The following is a 21,958-nucleotide window of genomic DNA, read 5'->3' as shown; positions in this document are numbered from 1 at the left end:
AGCTAATAGTAATATGCTTTGTTGTGCCATTTTCAATGAAGGAATAGGAAGTTTAAAGTCACAGTGATATAGCTGATCTGTATATTTTTAGTTTTCCAGGGTATTTTGGTGTCATTACCATGGATAATTGACACTAACATAAGATAAACAACTCTTTGTCTTATCTTTACTCAAGTAAGAGACCTAACATTTATAGATCCAAACAGGTTTTTTTTTTTTTTTTGGCCTTTCCTTGTGGCATTGTGTGGAAATCACTTTCTCCTTGTTATATTAATGGAGCACTGTTATTTTTTTGTGTGGTATTTGAAAAATTGTGGTTAAATAGATGTAAAATTTATCATCTTAATCATTTTTAATTATACAGTTCTATGGCATTAAGTACATTCACAGTGTTGTTCAACCATCACCACCTTCCATCTGTAATTTGGTTTTGATAGAAATCTTTTAAATCTGGGATGGCATTTTCTAGACGGTGTTGGAAATTAAGTTACACGAGTGTTTTTCTTGGTCAGTGGTGTGATTGGATTATGCTGCTGGCATTGCCCCACTTCCAGGATTCCTTCCTGATCAATCTGTAGTCCTATACAAGGAAATGACTGTAGCTTACAATGCTAATCGGTGCCCCCCCACCAACTTTTTTTTTTGAGATAGGGTCGCACTCTGTCGCCCAGGCTGGAATGCAGTTGCGAGATCACATCCTTGACTTCCTGGGGTCACGCAGTTCTCCCACCTCAAGCCCCCTACCCCCACCATAGCTGGGACTACAGGTGCGTGTCACCATGCCCGGCTAATTTTAAAAAAATGTTTAGTAGAGACAAAGTCTGCCTTTGCTGCCCTGGCTGGTCTCAAACTCCTGGGCTCAAGTGATCCTCTCGTCTTGGCCCCCAACAAAGTGCTGGGATTATAGGCATGAGCCACCGTGCTCGGCCAGTGTCTCCATTTTTAAGAACTGTAACTGCCAAAATTTTAGGTGAATTAGTGTGACTGTACTTACCGAGTAGTTAGTTGCTTTTGATTAAAACTGTTCCCTTCCAGTAATGTAAACTTTTATATCAAGGCATATTTGTTTTCCATTAACTTTACCGACATAAAAAGTGGAAAAAGCAAGTCAATTTCAAAAAATAGTATATATATTATTAAAATATGGCAAAAACTGTGATGGTATATAAAACTTGGAAAGTGGTTTAATTCCATTTACTAATTTAAATGATTTCCATATTCAAAATTGACAAAATATTTATGAGACTGAACATGGTGGCTCATGCCTATAGTCCCAGCTACTCCAGAGGCCGAGGCAGGAAGATGGGGTTCCACCATGTTGGCCAGGCTGGTCTCAACTCCTGACCTCAGGTGATCCGCCTGCCTCGGCCTCCCAAAGTGCTGGGATTATAGGTGTGAGCTGCTGTGCCCAGCCCATAAAGCTTTGATGTTAAAAACAGAGCAATTGCAAACTCGGTTTAAAGGTGAATTAAATATATATATATTTATATATTTTGAGACAAGGTCTCACTCTCGCCCAAGCTAGACTGTAGGGGTATAATCATGACTCACTGCAGCCTCGACCTCCTAGGCTCAAGCGATCCTCCTACCTCAGCCTCTTAGCTGGGGCCACAGATACATACCATCACACCTGACTAATTTAAAAAAATTATTTGTAGAGACAGGGTCTCACTATGTTGCCCAGGCTGGTCTTGAATTCCTGGGCTCAAACAGTAACTTCCGCCTTGGCATCCCAAAGTGGTGGGGTTACAGGTATGAGCCACTGCACCCAGCTAAATATTGTTTCTTCACATTTCTGATATTCTGGCCAGGCGTGGTGGCTCACGTCTGTAATCTCAGCACTTTGGGAGGCTGAAGCGGGCGAATCATGAGGTCAGGAGTTCGAGACCAGCCTGGCCAACATGGTGAAACCCCATCTCTACTAAAAATACAAAAATTAGCTGGGTGTGGTGGTGCATGTCTATAATCCCAGCTACTCAGGAGGCTGAGGCAGGAGAACTGTTTGAACCTGACCCGGGAGGCGGAGCTTGCAGTGAGCTGAGATCACGACATTGCACTCCAGCCTGGGCAACAAGAGTGAAACTGTCTAAAAAAAGAAAAAAGTTGAAAACAGTCATTATTTAAATATGGAGGTTTCTTTGTGTCATAAGAATGTGACGGTTATAAAGGCTGGATGCGGTGGCCCACATCTGTAATCCCAGCACTTTGGGAGGCCGAGGCAGGCGGATCACCTGAGGTCAGGAGTTCGAGACCAGCCTGGCCAACATGGGGAAACACCATCTCTACTAAAAATACAAAAATGAGCCGGGCGTGGTGGCAGGTGCCTGTAGTCCCAGCTACTCGGGAGGCTGAGGCAGTAGAATGGCGTGAACCCAGTAGGCAAAGGTTGCAGTGAACCAGGATCATGCCACTGCATTCCAGCATGGGTGACAGCGCAAGACTTCATCTCAAAAAAAGGGAATGTGACATGTGACAGCCGGGCATGGTGACTCATGCCTGTTAATCCCAGCACTCTGGGAGGTCGAGGTAGGCAGATCACAAGGTGAGGAGTTCGAGATCAGCCTGACCAACGTGGTGAAACCCTGTCTTTACTAAAAATGCAAAAATTAGATGGGCGTGCTGGTGCGCACCTGTAATCCCAGCTACTAAGGAGGCTGAGGCAAGAGAATCGCTTGAACCCGGGAGGCAGAGGTTGCAGTGAGCCGAGATCGTGCCATTGCATTCCAACCTGAGTGGCAGAGCGAGACTCCATCTCGAAAAAAAAACAAAAACAAAAAGTTGGCAGTTACTTCCTTATACTGCCTGGAAATCTGAGTCTTAACCAGAAACCATGATTAAAACATCTCGTAACTTTTTCTATCCTGGTTGTCAGTATCTACAAGGAAAAGCCAAGTACTTCATAACTGAAGTGTTAGCCTGTTATGATCACACTTTTTTCCTCTTCTCAACTAAAAACCTTGTAATTATAATGCATATCAGGGGCTGAGCGCAGTGGCTCACGCCTGTAATCCTAGCACTTTGGGAGGCCAAAGCCGCTGGATCACCTGAGGTCAGGAGTTCAAGACCAGCCTAGCCAACATGGTGAAACCCTGTCTCTACTAAAAATACAAAAATTAGCTGAGCGTGGTGGCGGGTGCCTATAGTCCCAGCTACTCAGAAGGCTGAGGCAGGAGAATCACTTGAACCCAGGAGGCAGGGGTTGCAGTGAACCAAGATTGTGCCACTGTACTCCAGCCTGGGTAACAGAGCGAAACTCCATCTCAAAAAAAAAAAATAAATAAAATGCGTATCAGGGTTTAGCAAGGGCTTCTTGGTTTTTTCTTTTGTTTTGTTTTTTACTATTTAAGGTAATTTTGTATCCCACAGTGTCCCTCATTTAGATTCACTTAAAAGCTATTGAAAAAGCCTAGGAGTGTCAGGTAAAATACGATGGAATTTTTTTATTGCCTGTGGAAAAATTTTTTGTAATGTGAGAATGTCATCGAGTTGAGTGTAAAAGATAGAAATGGATACTCAGGAGTATATATATGACTTGCCAGTGATGCAGGTGAGTTTAAGCATTCATTAACATTTTTAGGACCAGGCGCCTTGGCTCATGCCTGTAATCCTAGCACTTTGGGACACTGAGGCAGGAGGATCATTTGGGTCCAGGAGTTTGAGACCAGCATGTGCAACATGGTGAAACTCTGTCTCTACAAAAAATACGAAAAAATAAGGTGGGCTTGGTGGTGCGCGCCTGTAGTCCCAGCTATTGGGAGGCTGAGGTGGGAGAACCACTTTAGCCTTGGAAGCTGAGGCTGTTGTTAGACATGATTGTGCCACTGCACTCTAGCATGGGCAACAGAGTGAGACCCTGTCTGTAAAAAACACAAGATTTTTGCAACAGTAGTGATTAATAGCAGGCTTTTATTGAGCAAAGAACCATTCCCTTTCACTTTTCAGGCACATGGCTCAAAGTACAAGCTCTTGAGCCAGATTTGCTGGATTCAGAGCCTGACTTGGATCAGCTACTTACAAACTATGTGATCTTAGGCAGGTTACTCCCAATATCATCACCTGTGAAATAGGGAGAATAATCATATCTCCTCATAAGGTAATTGTGAGAATTTAAAAGAATATTTAGAGCGATAAAAAAATTTCTTGCATGAGGCTGTGTAAATACTTGCTATCATTACTACCACTGCAATCACTTTGTGTTGCACAGTCAATTCTGGTAGCTTTTGATACTATCATTCTGCAGCATATACTCAGTATAAATGAAAATATGTTATAACAATATTATTCGTACCTGAAAATTTCGAGAATCATAGTATGATTATTCACAAATCTCTGGAAGTAGCATGAACTCACTGGTTTTAATAGGCATTTGTAGAGGTTAACTGAATCGAAGGTCATGAGGATTATGGTTAAAGGAGACCTGTGTTAACATATTTCAACTCTTGCCCCATTCATTTATTTAACACACAAATTTCAGTGATCTGGTACTCACTTTCCTATTCTCCTCTCCCTTATGCCAAGCACAGGGCCTGGCATGGGGAGAAATGATTGTCTTCTTGTGAATGAATGGTGAGCAATTCTGGTTCAGACACGTCCTAATGACCGATGACCATCTCAGATGCCCTGCACATCCCGAATCCTTTCCATGACACATGAGAAGTATCTGAGCTGTAGTGCTCAATGTAGTGGAGGTCCTATTAGGAGAACTTCACAAATGTGCTAGAACTACAAAGCCACATTTGTCAGCTTTTGGGTAAATTAGCTGATTTGCATAGATGCCGTGTTTCCCTGGGACCATAGCATTTTACTGTTTTAATGTTTTGCAGTATGGTGAAAAAGGATTTGAACATTTTCATTTTTATTGCTGCTTGTATGATTGAGTAGATTGTCTCCTCTTTCTAGGAGGGAAATGCCACACATTCCAAGGCCTTGATCTGTGTGTGGTGTGGCCATATTTTCCCGAGGATAGTCATTTTTACCCATGGCTCCTTTTGGGGATGTTCTTAATCACAAATCTGTCATCTACTGCAGCAGTGTAGTTTTTAGCAAGGAATCTGGCTGGGAGTGGCACATCTTGGTGTGCGTCCTGGTATACTGGGAAGAAGTACGTGCAGTTTGTCTAAAACTCTAGTGAAAGAGCTGGTTAGAAAAAGAGCACTAAGGTGAGAAAGCCAGAAGGGCTATTGTAAGAGGAGACACTGTTGATGCTTTTCCTGATTGTTCATGTTGCATCATGCTTTACTGTATTAAGAAAATTCATTTGGAGTGTTCAGTGAGAACAGGTACATGTCAGTGCTCTTAAGATTTTAGTTTTTAATTGTGGGCTTTCTTTAAGAGCATAAGCTCTACTTCTTTCGTGCACACTAAGAGGGAGATTGAGGGTTACCCTGTTCTGATTTGCCCTGTTACAGTTCTGCTGCTTCCCAATAATAGTTGCCATTGTTGCACTTAAACTTTTCTCTCAAAGGACAAAATAAGTAATTTCCGATGAAATTGCCGCCTTTTCATAGGTCTCTCCCTCCACTTACTGCATCACAGCTGGGTCTCCTTGGCTCTTCCTAATGGATATCCTGTACTAGTGGTAAATTTCTAAAGAAAAGCCTCGAGACCCTAAAAGCATTGAGGGGAAGATTATCTTAAACATTAGCACAAAAGACTCACAGGCCAGGCACTGTGGACCAGGGACTGGCTTGTTAATATTTTGGCATTTCAGGGGGTTGCAGGTGAGGAATTGCGCAGGGAAAGATGAGATCATTCTTTGATACATCTTGACTCTCCTTGCTTAAAGTTGAAAAGGAGATTCTTTAGAATGATTGCTGAAACCTAACAAGTTTTACTTGTAGAGGGAGAGGTTCAAAAGATAATTTCTTTTTTTTTTTTTTTTTTTTTGAGACGGAGTCTTGCTCTGTCACCCGGGCTGGAGTGCAGTGGCCGGATCTCAGCTCACTGCAAGCTCCGCCTCCCGGGTTTAAGCCATTCTCCTGCCTCAGCCTCCGGAGTAGCTGGGACTACAGGTGCCCGCCACCTCGCCCGGCTAGTTTTTTGTTTCACCGTGTTAGCCATGATGGTCTCGATCTCCTGACCTCGTGATCCGCCCGTCTCGGCCTCCCAAAGTGCTGGGATTACAGGCTTGAGCCACCGCGCCTGGCCTCAAAAGATAATTTCTTTAGTGCGCTCAGATTCCCTTATTGTGTAATTGCTGTTGGGTTATAGTTGATAGTATATTAAGTTTTTCCATGAACAAAAGGATAAATACCTCATTATTAAATCTCACCTAAAAAATTCTTTTCCCCTGAGTTAAAATTCAGAGGGAATTATTTTTCTAGATCAGGTGTATACAAAATCTTTTCAATGAGTCAGAAAAGCCTTTTATAAGGTTTTCATATTATGCTGCTGCTTCTAATTTTAACTTAGGATTAAAAAAAACAATTATTATAAAGACTAGATGTTATCTAACTAATGATCCCAGAGTTGACTACATTGATGTGATAGGTGAATTGTTTTTTATAGTTAGGAAAGTAAGCAAACAAGCAAATATGTTTAAAAATTAGGCTTAAGATAGCAGTCCTTCATTTAAATTATGCTTAGTATTTGAAGTCTGTTTTGAAAGCTTAAGTGTCATAAAAAAGCTTATCTTGTTATAACTGTTATTTCAACGAGGTATTACCTCACACAGTAAATTTAGGTCCTGAATAGTATGCAAGTGCGGTTATTGGGATTAAAGTGGAAAGGGGTTCAGGCAGTGCTTGGTCATTTTGCTAAAAAGGGTCAAAAGAGGCTCGGTGTGGTGGCTCACGCCTATAATCCCAGCACTTTGGGAGGCCAAGGCGAGTGGATCACCAGAGGTCAGGAGTTTGAGACCAGGCTGGCTAAAATGGTGAAACCCTATCTCTACTAAAAATATTTTAAAAATTGCCAGGTGTGGCGGGCACCTATAATCACAGCTACTTGGAAGACTGAGGCAGGAGAATCACTTGAACCTGGGAAGTAGAGGTTGCAGTGAGCCAAGATCACGCCACTGCACTCCAGCCTGGGTGACAAGAGCGAGACGCTGTCTCAAAAAAAAAAAAAAAGTCATTGAGCTCATTAATCATATAATGTGGACAGGGATGACAGGTTCAGCCTTATCTTTGAATACTGACTGAGAAGATCAGGACTTCTTCAGCACTAGGCTAATATGAGATTAGTAAGAAATTTTTGTTAGGAACACCCAGTGTGAGTTAGCATTTCCCCTTTCATTTGTAAGTTTGCTTGGAGGGCAGAATCTTGGTGTGCCCCATGGCATCTTGCTGTGGATTTGACTTGAGCCGGAGAGTGCCCTCTCTGGGCCAAGGCTGTTGTGTCTACACGGCTCTTAAGTCTGTTTTCATTTAGTACCAAAGCTTCTCTTTCTGTGAAGCCAGCAAGTTATCCAGAATAAATTTGTTATGAAAATTCACCTGAATTTTGGTCTTATTTTAAAACTATTTTTGGTAAAATGGATGGATTAAAAAAACTTGAATGCTTTATTTTTGTTAACTTGGTTTTTTCTACCATAGGTCTCAACAAATGGCAGCTATTACATCAGACAGTGACGAGTCCTGCTGCTCCCTTACAGTGTCTGACAGACCACTGTGGATTCAGACTGGGAGCATTGAAGTTAACAGTGAAACGGGCAGGTCTGTCTGTTTTAAGCCCTGCCACAAAGTGAAGAGGGCATCATGTCATCACTTAATCATTCCTGAAGTAGATTAGGCTAGACTTAAAAGAATTCATTAGTTCTTTTTCTTTAGTTTTCATTGACCTTGGTAGCCGGTGTGCCTTGTGTAGGTGATAGTTTTAATGAATGAATATAACTTTCCATTGATACTACCTGCCGTGCCAAAAAACAGGAGTCTCCTGTGAGCTTCCGTGAATTGAGAGCAGATTCTCTTAGGGTGGTAGAAGTTGGGTGTGACCTTGCAGAATTATGTCAAATAGCAACTGAGTCTCCATGGAAAGTCAAAAATACTGGATTTCTTTTATCTTTTCACTATCTCAGTCTTTTTTTGTCACTTCTATATTCATTAAACTTCTTAGTCATTACTTCTTAACTGTATATATATATAACAATATATATATGAACACATATGTATATATATTCTTAGTGAGTTAGTCTCAAAACCATTATCATTTACATAAAGCAACTCAGAATTCCAGAGGATGGTAAAAGATAGTGCTGAAATATAGTCTGTTTCTTTAAGTATATTTATTAATAACCCCTGAGAGGATGGTAAAAGATAGTGCTGAAATATAGTCTATTTCTTTAAGTACATTTATTAATAACTCCTTGGATAATGCCTAAAAGGCTTATTTTGGGCCCTTATAGGGTAGGAAAAGTTTAGGGATTTTTGTGTATTTGCACTGCTTTGAAACTTACTACTTTTATTGCTTCCTTGAAGTGAGGCTGTTTAACCCTCTGGTGTTTGTACAGCTAGTGAAGAACTGTATAGTTGCATGGAAGCTGTAATTTGCAAACTGGGTCAGAATGGCAAATTTTGGATTAGAGATTGCAGTTGGGATTTTGGACACTTATCTGCGTAGGAGTGGTAGCTACCCTTAAGATGCGTATCTCTTGAGGGAATAGTGTTTTTTATTTTTCTGCACCTCTCATAGGAATAGTAAGATCTGCTTGAGTCCTTGCCTTTCCTGCCATAGATTTTAACTGAACTTGAACAGGCCTCTCTAAAATTGAAGCCAAATATTGAGAGTCATAAATAGAAGGAAATGGAATTGTACATGGGATTGGGTGTTTACCGTTTTTTCTTTCAGTTTATAAAATGGGAACATTTGCTTCCAAAGTTCTGTGTGAGCCTAAATCTATTAGTATTGCAATCATACTAGCACAGTATCTTAGTTTTAGAAAGTAAAAACTGAGCTCAATGTCAAATTTCAAAACAGCATAAATCATTGTTTTTTTGTTTTTGATTTTTTTTCCAGAAGGATTACATTCATCTTTCATCTTGATGTGTGTAGTATTTGTCCCTAGAGGTCACTTTTCATTGCTTGAGGAGAAACGTGATAGAATACCCTGTGAAATGTATTTTGTAGGCCTTAATTTAGTAAGCGAAGGAAGCATGGGAACACCGGAAGGCAACACAAAATCAAGTTAGTTATGTCAAATCATGGGGAAGATACCTCCTGTGAAATGTTTGGAAGTTAAATAATGGGAAGGATGGGGTGGTTTTTCTGTTTTCCTTGTTGCATTGTGTTTGTTGTGTCTGTTATTATTCCACTGAAATACCATTTTTGGTTTAAAAATGCATTTGACCAAAAAATTCATCTTTCTTTCCACGGATCATCTCTTTTGGAATTGAAACTCGTGTTGGTACTTGGGTTTTCAGGTTTGAGAGGCATAACCAGGGATTGTAGAAGGTTTCCGTGGGCATCTTTCTACTTCGTAGTATTAGAGGGAGGTTGGTAGTGTTGGTCATTCTGGTCATGCTATTTAGCAGTAATTTTTATAAGCCCTGCCCTTTATAAATACTGCGCTTGGAGTCCTGCTTCTTGTTGGAGGTATGGTGAAGAGGCCTCTGCTGATAATCAGGTTTGCTGGTATAACAAGGGATACTGGTCAGTCTAACCAGTGTACATGTGTTGTCTTCTAGTATCAAAATGGTGCTCTTGATGCCTTCTGATATGCTGTGTCTACTTCTGGGGAGGCACCCTCCACTCCCTTCTTTTTTTACTCTCTGCAAGTATGTGGACAGTGTAACCTGCTGCTGATTTGTACATAGCCTGGCTCTGTTTATAAATTTGCTAAAACTGTAGGCTAGTCTGTGCTAGTAGAGGGCCGTTGGTGCTTCATAGCAGTCCCCAGCAACTAAGCTGACTCTCACAGCATTATACTGTGAAATGGCGATATAAAGAACCAAGTTAAAATTCCCCTGTTACTAGGCAGATATTTATAAGCAAGGGTATTTTTAAAAAAACACTCAAGTGCACATTGATTATGTAAAGATGACAGCCATTTTACTTGTGTTGGAAACTGGCCTGATAATACTTCAGAAATAACATGAATATTTCTGCTGGTTTAGAGTGGCAGTAAGTTGTTTTCTCAAAACAACATCGGTCAGGTTTAACCGATTTAAAAGAAAAAATCAGGTGTGATCCCACAGTCTATGTAGGGCTTAAACAACAAGGACATCTTTTCCTCATATAATTACTTGTGCTTAACTACATTTTCTTCCTTTTCTTTACTATATTTCAGCACAAAGACATTAGCAGGCTGCTGGTTTCATGGACCTGTACCACAATGACACAGAGAACACCAGAGCATCAGGACTGAATGAAATTGGAGTTTTTAAAGCTGCACTAAGAAGTAAATGTTAAGGCAGTGGTTAAAAACAAGTCTATAAAGGGGCACTTGCAAATTGTCTTATCTTAAACCGAAGAAAAGGTATTAGGGAATATTTTATAAAAAATAAACTATTGCAATAAATCATGCATGAGATGAGGAGAAACATGATGTGAATTACACACACAAGAACTCACTTGAATTTTATGTATGAAGAAACACTGACAGTAACTTCTTTTGAATGTGAAGTTCTTATCAGTACAGTTTGGACAGGCCTAAAAGACATGGGATGACGCAGAAATGCTGAATTATTTTTCATACTTAAACTTTGTGCTTTCTCCAAGGTTTAGGTTAATCAGTTCAGATACAAGCAAAGGTATTTCTAAAATGGCTCTTCTATGAAACAGCAATAGTCACATATGCCAAGGCCAGTGTTTCCTTCAGGGTGCCAGTAGAAACGACAGAAAATAACATCCTGCTGAAAGGATAGCAAAGTGCCCCACCCTACCCCACAAACAAAATCTGGATCTTTTCCTTCTCTAATAAAGCAGGGCTGTATTATCTTGAATATATGTTTGCTTGTTAGAACATATTAAGATATATTTATTTGCCACTAGTATTTAACATTTTGTGCACATTTTCATAATTACATTCTTACCTTTCAAATTTTGACTCAAAGAGGATAGGCTAGTGTTGATCTTGGAGTGCAAATGTATACTCCAAGAGCTAGTTCTTAATTCTGCTGAGTTGGAAAGCCTTTTATTATTGTCTGTATCCTTACTGGTTTTATCTAGTTCAAAAAAGGTGACAACGTCTAAATTTTGATGTGAACCTCTCTCCACAGAGCCCCTCCTAAGTGCAAGAAATTCTAACAGGTGTCAGTAGGACTTGGCCCTGGGGGACAAGTGGCAGGAACAGGATCCTTTAAAACAGTGTCAAACTTTTCATGCATGGAGCATGAATTCTTACTAATAGAGACTGTAATTTTTTTCCTGTCTTTGGTAAATATTATAAAAAACCTTAATTTTTCTTTTTTAATGAATGGAGAAAACATGAGAAAACCAGATGGACCTGTTAGTACTACATTTTTAAGGCATTTTATATTTGATGGTGCCGTACTTTTAATAATAATAAAACAAGTTTTTTAGTGGCAATACTGATTTATTTTTTAAACCAGAAAGATAATCCATATTGATTACTTATTACAAAAAAGGGAAAATATGCCAAAAAATATAAAACCTTAAAATTCATATGAAGCAACATAACAGGTAACTGAGCACTTGGCTCAAGTAGTCAGACTTTCCATAATGTTACTGTGTAAGTTTGGAATTACCTAATAACCCCAGACTCAGGATTAACAAAGGGTTCTGGGTGAGTTTTAAAACATTTAATATACCTATGATTTGTTTTACAACTTGAAGAAGAGGCAGACAGTCTTGTGTCTAATGAACTTAATGCAAATTCTAATTATACTGCAAATAATTTGAAGTTTTTATTGCATTCTACAATTGTCTGTTTGGAAAATTACATATTATGAAGTCATTATATATTTTATCAAGTCAGAAAAAAATCAGCTCAGGAACTGTAGCAGCAGGGAGTTCTAAAGATGACATGAACTATACTATAGGGGTGCCCTACTCTATGTGGTCTAGGGCTTTGTTTTGGATCAGTCTTGTTCTTTCAGATACATAACACCAGCAGTACCTTTCAGGCTCACTTCAAGAACCAGATAACTCCCAAACCATGGTGGAATTATACATGAATTGTATAATCAAGATTTTTAATTAAGCTTTAGAATTCTTTATTTGTGTAGAGTGATGGAAATGACCAAGAAGTAATAATATAAAGCAAAAGAATTGGGAGAGATCAGGTTTTAAGTATATAAATATATTTTTTTTCTCATGGCATATTCTCAAAGGTGTTTTGTTGCAAACCAGATTTTCCTTTTTTAAAAAATGAAACTTGGTGGTATTTAAAATCTAGACCTACCATGTTGCTATTTCACTTTCATTGCTTTAGTTGCTTAATATTTAAGCTTTGCTTCATGCTACCTTTTGTCTGTATTTCAATCTTCATAAGCCTATTTTGTTTTGTAGACTTGAATGATAAAAATTGTTTCTCATCTTAAATATGCTCAGAGTTTTAAATGTTAAAGAATGTTGTGTAACCTTTATCCAATAAAGTCTTTGATTTTTTAAAAATTTAGTTATTTAAAAACTATGTTTACTTTTTAGGAGTTAGTTTTTAAATTTTTTTTTTTTTTTTGCTATTAAAATTCAATCACTGGCTGTACTTCAGGGAGCTGTTTTGAGTAGCAGTGCTTCTGAAGGAGAACAACCTGTAGGTTTCTAATCACTAGGAGATTTTATGGGACCTCTTTATGACCAAAGATAGAGAAAGGGTGAACAGTTTAATTAGGACCCTGTGCACAAACGTAACTGCTTTTTGACAGAAACAACCTACCCTTCAGTGTTGGATGTAATTAAATGCCTGCTGCTGGGTTTGTCTTGTTTTCCTTTGTTTTAATTTGAAGGAATCCTGCCCTTGTGGACAGATGGTCGCTTCTTGAAGAGCCCAGCACATTCAGTGAGAGGTGGAGGGTTTGGCCTAGGAATCAGAAACACTTGGTTATCAGGAGAAATGAGCCTTTTCAAACCTACAGACAGTTCACAGGACTGGCCCAGCAACTTAGGTCAGTGTACTTTCTTTTCTGTTTCAGAAAGGCAATCCTTTGGCTGCCTGTTATTCCAGAGTACATGAAGGCTTTAATCTCAAACATTCTCCCATTTCAGTTTATCTAAATGAAGTGTAAAAAAGAGACCACAGGAATCTGGCTCTGCTAATATCTTGTTTCTCTCAAACGTCTCACTAATGAAAATGGAACAGAGAGAACCAGGGAAGATTAACAAGCCATGTGCTTATTATCTGAGAGGGCCTACAGGAGACTCACACTGATCCTGGTCATGTATATCAGTATATTTATAGACACGACTCCTACAAGATGCAGGGAATGAGTGATGCAACCCATAGATGCAACTGAAAATCTTACCGATGCTGGCCTTCACATAAGAAAGCGTAAGTTCACTTTTCCTCTTTCAGGTAAAGATTTTTTTTTTTTTAATTTAAACAATAGAGACGAGGTCTTGCTTTGTTGCCCAGGCTGGTGTCAAACTCCTGGACTCAAGTGATCCTCCTGTCCCGGCCTCCCAAAGTGCTGGGATTATAGGCATGAGCCACTGCACCTGGCCATGATTCTTTTCTCAGAATAAGAAATTATTTGAATAAAGAGTTTTTTTTTTTTTTTTTTTTTTTGAGACAGAGTCTTGCTCTTGTCGCCCAGGCTGGAGTGCAATGGCATGATCTTGGCTTACTGCACCCTCCTCTCCCGGGTTCAAGCAATTCTCCTGCCTCAGCCTCCCGAGTAGCTGGGATTACAGGCATGTGCCACCACCCCCCGGCTAATTTTGTATTTTTAGTAGAGATGAGGTTTCTCCATGTTGGTCAGGCTGGTCTCAAACTCCCGACATCAGGTGATCTGCCCGCCTCGGCCTCCCAAGATGCTGGGATTACAGCATGAGCGACTGTGCCTGGACTTTTTTTTTTTTGAGATGGAATTTCACTGTTGTTGCCCAGGCTGGAGTGCAGTGGCGTGATCTTGGCTTACTGCAACCTCCACCTCCCGGGATCAAGCGATTCTCCTGCCTCAGGCTGCCGAGTAGCTGGGATTACAGGCATGTGCCACAACGCCTCGCTAATTTCGTATTTTTAGTAGAGACAGGGTTTCTCCATGTTGGTCAGGCTGGTCTCGAACTTCTGATCTCAGGTGATCCACCCGCCTCAGCTTCCCAAAGTGCTGAGATTACAGGCATGAGCCACTGTGCCTGGCCAGAATATGTTGTTTTTTAAGGATCCTTTTCTCTAGTGGTTAGCATGCTGCCAAATCTTTGCTTAATTGGAATGAGATTTATTTATTTATTTATTTAGAGATGGAGTCTTGCTCTGTCACCCAGGCTGGAGTGCAGTGGCACGATCTCGGCTCACTGCAACCTCTGCATCCTGGGTTCAAGCAATTCTGCCTCAGCCTCCCGAGTAGTTGGGATTACAGGTGTTTGCCCCCATGTCTGGCTAAATTTTTGTATTTTTAGTAGGGATGGGGTTTCGCCATGTTGGCCAGGCTGGTCTTGAACTCCTGACCTCAAGTGATCTGCCTACCTCGAGCTCCCAAAGTGCTGGGATTATAGACGTGAGCCACCACACTTGACTTGGAATGAAATTTCATGGCCTTAACAATTCCTTTGCTTTGGTACCAAGAAGGTAGTGAGCTTGGGGTGAAGGAGAGTATGATTCAGGAAAACTGCCAGAAGAAGAGGGAGCTGGCCAAACACAGTGGGAAGACATTGTCTTTAAGTGTTAAGAGTACTTTCAGGGTTAGCCCTTTCATTATTTCCTTTTGAGGCATGTTTGTAGAAGCAGCTGTCTAAAGGAGGGAAAGCGGGTTGGTGATGTTCAAAGAAAGACGTTTTTGGCCGGGCGCGGTGGCTCACGCCTGTAATCCCAGCACTTCGGGAGGCCGAGGCGGGTGGATCATGAGGTCAGGAGATCGAGACCATCCTGGCTAACACGGTGAAACCCCATCTCTACTAAAAATACAAAAAATCAGCCGGGTGTGGTGTTGGGCACCTGTAGTCCCAGCTACTCAGGAGGCTGAGGCAGGAGAATGGAGTGAACTCAGGAGGAGGAGCTTGCAGTGAGCCGAGATAGTGCCACTGCACTCCAGCCTGGGCAACAGAGCAAGACTCTGTCTCAAGAAGAAGAAGAAGAAAAAAAAGATATTTTTATACTAATAACCTGCCTTAGTCTAAAGAGGTAGGAGACATGGATTCTGATATCAGTTCTGTCAATGACCTTTGACAGCAAAGTCACACAGTAGCCCCACTGGCAAAATGGGGTGTAGAAATCCATCTTACCAAGCTCTTCAGTTCCTACTCAGCCAAGGCCGAAACCCCTGGGAAGATGTCAGGAATTTTTTTTTTTTTTGAGACGGAGTCTTGCTCTGTCACCCAGGCTGGAGTGCAGTGGTGCGATCTCCGCTCACTGCAACCTCTGCCTCCTGGGTTCAAGCGATTCTCCTGACTCAGCCTCCCAAGTAGCTGGGACTACAGGCATGCGCCACCGCACCCGACTCATTTTTGTATTTTTAGTAGAGACAGGGCTTCACCATGTTGGTCAGGTTGGTCTTGAACTCCTGACCTCGTGATCTGCCCACCTCGGCCTCCCAAAGTGCTGGGATTACAGATGTGAGCCACTGTGCTGGGCCAGGAATTTTTGTTGTTGTTAATTAGAATATAATCCACTGTTTCTGAGTTTTGTTTTAGCTCAGTGCCTAAGTCCTCTGGATCCTGAGTAGGCAGCTCAAAATTTGGGCGATCTTCTATGTAAGTTGAACTATAACATCATTGTGAAGTGCCCTGAGGTAGAAGAGGAGGCTGACATGTTAGTGCCCAGAAAAGTACAGCCAGGGCCTTTAGTAAGAACAGCCTTACCGAAGACAAGGATGGATGGACCCTTCACATGCCTAGATTCGTCTTTCTTAACATCTGTAGGAAATGAGACGGGCCAGACAGGCTTCTGTAGCACAAGCTGAAAGTATAATCTCCAGCCTCTGATGCTAATTCAGAATCCAATCAAAGTACCACACTGCCCTAGGAAACTATCAGGCCTTTTCTCCCAGTTAAGTTGATGGGCAAAGTTGCAAACAGCATTTAATTTTGGGGCAATCAAACTACGCCTTACAAACTTGAGATCAAGTACTGTGTATAGCCTACGAAAGCCTACTCCTTTGATTTTTAATTACTGTTTTCCCCACCTTTGTTCCCTTACTCCCATCCCTGAGGAGTTTCAGGTTTGTGGATTTCTGACTTTTGAGTGGGAGGCACCGAGTGGAAGCTGTTTGCCACTGGCTCAGACAGCACGTGGCAGTTGCTGGGTGTGAGTCCAGGTGGGCATGTCTCTGGTATGGACTATCAGTCTGGTACTGTAGGCTGCAGAGGGACAGTGAGATTCCAGTATCTTCAAATCCACCTCTTCACATTTGAAACCAAGTGTTTCTCCAGAAGCCTTTTTGGGTGGGGGTTCCCTTCACATCTGTCATGATGACTGATGGCTGATGAGCCCAGTGCCTACTAGTGGTTCCCACCTTAATAGACCATATTTTTCTGCAAGTGGAACCGGCAGCTGGGACTGATGGAAATGAAGACTAGCTGACACTGGGTCACTGGCACAGATCACTTGCTGTGGGCTTCCTTGGCAGTGAGGTAGCAGACCCTGCTGTGCCTTAGTGAAGGGGGAAATAGGAACTTCCAGTTTCCACTTGAGTGAAAGGAAAAAGAAGGCAGGGAAGTATATTTCTAGTTCTGGCTGATAGAACTTAACTTTTGTGTGATGGCACTTATTCCTAGCTTGCAGATCTCAGAGGACTGGGCAACTAGAAGAAAATTTTATATTACTTTTTTTTTTTTTTTTTTTTGAGATTGAGTTTTGCTGTTGTTGCCCAGGCTGGAGTGCAGTGGCATATTCTCAGCTCACTGCAACGTCCACTTCCCGGGTTCAAGCAGTTCTTCTGCCTCAGCCTCCCGAGTAGCTGGGGTTACAGACATGTGCCACCACACCCAGCTAATTTTGTATTTTTAGTAGAGACGGGGTTTCACCATGTTGGTCAGGCTGGTCTCGAATTTCTGACCTCAGGTGATCTGCCCGCCTCAGCCTCCCAAAGTGCTGGGATTACAGGCGTGAGCCACCCTGCCTGGCGATATTAATGTTTTTATTATAGAATATCTCAGATATTTGTAAAAGCAGACCAGTAAAACAAACCCCTGTATACCCAACCTAGCTTTAACAAGTACCAACTTGTGGCCAGGAAGATTGAAAATTTTGATGCTTTGAAATGTAAAAATAGAGAACATCCTCACTCTTTTTAGTCATATTGTTTTTGAGACAAGCTCTTGCACAGGTTAGGCTGGAGTGCACTTGTGCAATCCTGGCTCACTGTAGCCTCGACCTCCAGGGCTCAGGCGATCCTCTGACCTCAGCTTCCTGAATAGCTGGGACCACAGATAGACATACTACCAGGCCTGGCTAATTTAAAAATAATCTTTGTAGAGATGGGGGCTCACCATGTTGCCCAGGCTGGTCTTGAACTCCTGGACTCAAGCAGTCCTCCCACTTCAGTCTCCCAAAATGCTGGGATTACAGGCATGAGCCAGTGTGTCCAGCCACTGCGCCCAGCCCTCTCACTCATTTTCATAAACTTTTTTTTTGAGACAGAGCCTCGCTGTGTCGCCCAGGCTGGAGTGTAATGGTGCAATCTTGGCTCACTGCAACTTCCGATTCCTGAGTTCAAGTGATTCTCCCACCTCAGCCTCCCGAGTAGCTGGGATTACAGGCACCTGCCATCATGCCTGGTTAATTTTTGATTTATTTATTTATTTATTTTTGAGATGGAGTCTCGCTCTGTTGCCCAGGCTGGAATGCAGGCACCTGCCATCACACCTGGCTAATTTTTGTTTTATTTATTTATGAGATGGAGTCTCACTCTGTTGCCCAGGCTGGAGTGCAGGCGCCTGCCATCACACCTGGCTATTTATTTATTTATGAGACAGAGTCTAGCTCTGTTGCCCAGGTTGGAGTGCAATGGTGCAGCCATGGCTCACTGCAGCCTCAACCTTGTGGTTCAAGTGGTCTTCCTGCTTCAGCCTGCTGAGTAGCTGGGACTACAGGTATGCACTACCACCCCCAGCTAACATAAAAAAATTTATTTTGTAGTGACAGGGTTTCCCTATATCATCTGGGTGGTTCTGAACTCCTGGGCTCAAGTGATCCTCCCACCTCACCCTCCAAAGGTGCTGGGATTACAGGCGTGAGCCACTGTGCCCAGCCCGTAAACTGCCCCTTGAAGGGTTGTAAGCAGTCGTTCTCATGTGCTAACGTTATTTTCACCCTACTTCTTGGACTGGCTGGTAGCAAGTAATCCAATTTTTTAATTGACTTTTTTTTTTCAGAGTCCATGCTAATCTTCTCTGTATCCTTCCAGTTTTAGTTTATGTGCTGTCGAAGGAAGCACAGTAATCAATTTTTCATTTTCAGAGGCATTAATGGATCTGGTATAGTGTGAGGTCAGGATAGCTCTGCACACAACAGGAGGAAGTGATTGCAAATGATAGCTTCCTTTCCCTGTACAGCTTTTAATTGTGCAGTTCACTGAAGGAACATATTTTTCAGCCACTTCTGGTGGAATGCACACATACTTTTTAAAAGGAAATCCAGGTGATGGAAGGATTAAGCTTGTTACTATCAAGTACCGAGGAAGCAGGCTGGAAAGAATCCCTAACTGAAATCACTTCAAGGAGAGTTGACTAGGATTGTGTGGGTATGTATCAAGTACACAGTATCCACAGATAAGGTTAGAGGAAAAGTTTCTCTTCCCTATCCTCGTCCCTCCTGTATTTCTTAAGGGGAGGGACGAGCATAGGGAGGGAACCGGCACAGTAATGAAGGGAAGTGATCACAGAAAACAACAGGAAGGAACATACAATCCAGCTGGCAGTGACCACAGGCTGCAGGCTCGTAAGGCTGCATCTGAATCGGGGCTGCGCAGCTGAGCGCCAGCAGCTCCAGCCTTTCCTCTTAAGCCAAGGGCAATCTGGAGAGAGCACAGATAACAAGCAGAGGAAACGGATGAGGGCTCGTCAAGATATTTCCCAACCTATGTGGTGTCTCAGATTTGCACTTTGGTCTTTGGGGATTATTGGACTCTTCCTCTTAAAGATCTTTTCCAAGATTAAAGCGGCCACTAACTTCCACAGCTGTCTTAACAGCCGTCCTCTTGGGTCTGTTATCATAGCCTTTCCCTTTGACATCCCAAGTTTTGCAGAACTGGTGGTAAAAGGATTTGCAGGCCTGCTTAGTTCTTGGGATCAGACCATGCTTGCAAAAATATATCTGCCATCAGCTTTACATCTGATGAGTGCTGCCAGCTTCTCCTCCCACTATCTCTTCAGGCAGTAAAATGCCTCTAAAAAGCTCCTGCGCCTAGTCTTCCTGCACCAACTTAGATCCTAGCTTGAAAGCTGAGTGAAATGTTACTTACCAGTAGTCTCAGAGGCCAGTTCAGAGACTGAAGGGGCACCAGAAATAACTACTAAGCCCGACAACATCTCTTTTTCTTTTTGAGACAGGGTCTCACTCCCAGGCTGGAATGCAGTGGTGCCATCTTGGCTCACTGCAGCCTTGACTTCTTGGGCTCGGGTGATCCTCCCACCTCAGCCTCCTAAGTAGCTGGGACTACAGGTGTGTACCACCATGCCTGGCTAATTTTTTGTATTTTTACTAAAGATAGGGTTTTGCCATGTTGCCCAGGCTGGTCTTGAACTCCTGGGCTAAAACTATTCACCCGCGTTGGCCTTCCAAAGTGCTGGGATTACAGGCATGAGCCACTGCGCCTGGCCAGCAACATTTCTTAAAGCACTCTTCCCTACTTTCAGTTACATAAAATGTTGTAGGAACTGCAACTCTCAGCATTTATGGATGACACAAACATTCATGTCTTTGGCTTTATCCAAGCAGCTCTGAAGGACAGTGTATGAGGTCTTGTCATTTTGCCGAAGCTCAGATGTATGCCCAGTGCCATGATGTCCCTAAAGTTATAGGAGCATCTGTAACATGTAGGCTTAGCGACTCTCCAGCCTCCACATTTCGACATGGTATAACACTGTCTCCTTAAGTACAGTTATTTGTAAAGTGAGAAGATGTGCGTTTTGCAGGGAATGGGGCAAGGAACGAAAGGCTAAAAATCACCAACCACAACAAACTGGCTGCAGTGCTTGTGATGAAAGGGAAGCACACATGGAAAGGCATTTCTTTTTTTCTTTCAGAGACAGGGTCTCTCACTGTTACCCAGGCTGGAGTGTGGTGGCTCAGTCCTAGCTCACTGAAGCCTCGAACTCCTGTGCCCAAGTGATCCTCCTGCCTCAGCCTCCCAACTAGCTGGGGCTACAAGCATGTGCCACCATACTTGACTTGGTTTTATTTTATTTTATTTTATTTTATTTTTTTGAGGCGGAGTCTTGCTCTGTCGCCCAGGCTGGAGTGCGGTGGCCAGATCTCAGCTCACTGCAAGCTCCGCCTCCCGGGTTTACGCCATTCTCCTGCCTCAGCCTCCCGAGTAGCTGGGACTATTGAGACGGAGTCTGGCTCTGTCGCCCAGGCTGGAGTGCAGGGGCTGGATCTCAGCTCACTGCAAGCTCCGTCTTCCCAGGTTCAAGCAATCCTCCTGCCTCAGCCTCCCGAGTAGCTGGGACTACAGGCCCCCGCCACCTTACCCGGCTAGATTTTGTATTTTTTAGTAGAGACAGGGTTTCACCGGGTTAGCCAGGATGGTCTCGATCTCCTGACCTCGTGATCCGCCCGTCAGCCTCCCAAAGTGCTGGGATTACAGGCTTGAGCCACCGTGCCCGGCCATGACTTGGTTTTAAAACATTTTTTGGTAGAGATGGGGTCTCAGTATGTTGACTAGGCTAAGGTCTCGAACTCCTGGTTTCAAGTAATCCTCCTGCTTCAGCCTCCCAAAGTGTTGGGATTACAGGTGTAAGCCACTGCACCCAGCTAGTTCTTAGAAAAATGGTTGAGATTTTTAAAATAGGTAAATTTAATGGCATGGATCCATGAGTGAAATGAAGGAATGAACCCACAGTGCACTCTACACAGAAAAACCACCATATGAGTATGAATTTGTTTTAGAAATCCTAATTTCCTGGGGAAGCCTCCTGCAGAGGCCCCAACCAATGGAAAAGCTGCTCCTGTGAAAATTGGAAAAGTAGTTAAGATACAGTGTGGGAATATACAGAAAACACAAGACTTGATGGAAATGTGGCCTGGAGAAGGTGAGGAGACTGGAACGAAAGGAAAAGTTGGGGATTTTTTAATCCTTGGAAATATCCAAGATGCAAAAAATAAAAACTTAAAAACCAGGAGACAGATGCTTACAGGCCAAGTTCAATGTTCAACATCTGAGGACATTCTACATGGCCGTGCAAGACAGGCTAGACTGGCTTAGAGCGACCTTCTTTACAGAATGCTTTTTATTTTTATTATGTATTTATTATTATAGAAATGGGGTCTTGCTATATTGCCCAGGCTGGTCTCAAACTCTTGAGCTCAAGCGATCCTCCTGCCTTGGCCTCCCTAAGTGTTGGGATTACAGGCATGAGCCACTGCGCCCAGCCTACAGAATGTTTTGAGCTCCATGGGTATGATTACTGGATTCACTATTGAGAAACCCTAGCTGAGCCCTCCAAATTTGCCAGAACTACATACACACTTAACGAATAACACTACTAAGAAAGTTTACTTGAATAACTAGGGCCAGAAACTCCAGGGTGAGGTGGCAACTTCGGGCAATACCGGGTTAAGTTACTGACTTTGATTCAGTGACACCAAGCTGTCGTCTCTGTCTCCCACTGCATTCTTTGGAATGTGAAAAATAGCAAGTAAGCCTTTTTTTTTTTTTTTTTGAGATAGGTTGGTTTCACTTTGTCACCCAGGCTAGAGTACAGTGGCATGATCTCAGTTCACTGCAGCCTCGACCTCCTG

General features: G+C 42.4%; 1 protein-coding gene across 2 annotated transcripts in view; it reads left to right on the top strand.

Moving 5' to 3' along the window:
• Positions 1-12,513, top strand: part of PWWP2A (PWWP domain containing 2A) — a 55,888-nt gene extending 43,375 nt beyond the window's left edge. The window contains exons 3-4 of one of the 2 annotated variants that reach the window (XM_011947697.1): positions 7,536-7,655; positions 10,226-12,513. In XM_011947697.1, coding sequence (XP_011803087.1) covers positions 7,536-7,655; positions 10,226-10,239 — 134 coding nt within the window. In that variant the 3' untranslated portion in view covers positions 10,240-12,513. The remainder of the gene's footprint in view (positions 1-7,535; positions 7,656-10,225) is intronic. The other variant, XM_011947699.1, reaches the window with a different exon arrangement.
• The last annotated feature ends 9,445 nt before the right edge of the window (positions 12,514-21,958 follow it).

The sequence above is a fragment of the Colobus angolensis genome, unplaced genomic scaffold (genome assembly GCF_000951035.1).
Source record: "Colobus angolensis palliatus isolate OR3802 unplaced genomic scaffold, Cang.pa_1.0 Scaffold27, whole genome shotgun sequence".
Classification (NCBI taxonomy): Eukaryota; Metazoa; Chordata; class Mammalia; order Primates; family Cercopithecidae; genus Colobus; species Colobus angolensis.
The sequence above is the reverse complement of the archived record's forward strand: the minus strand, read 5'-3'. Positions and strand labels throughout refer to the sequence as shown.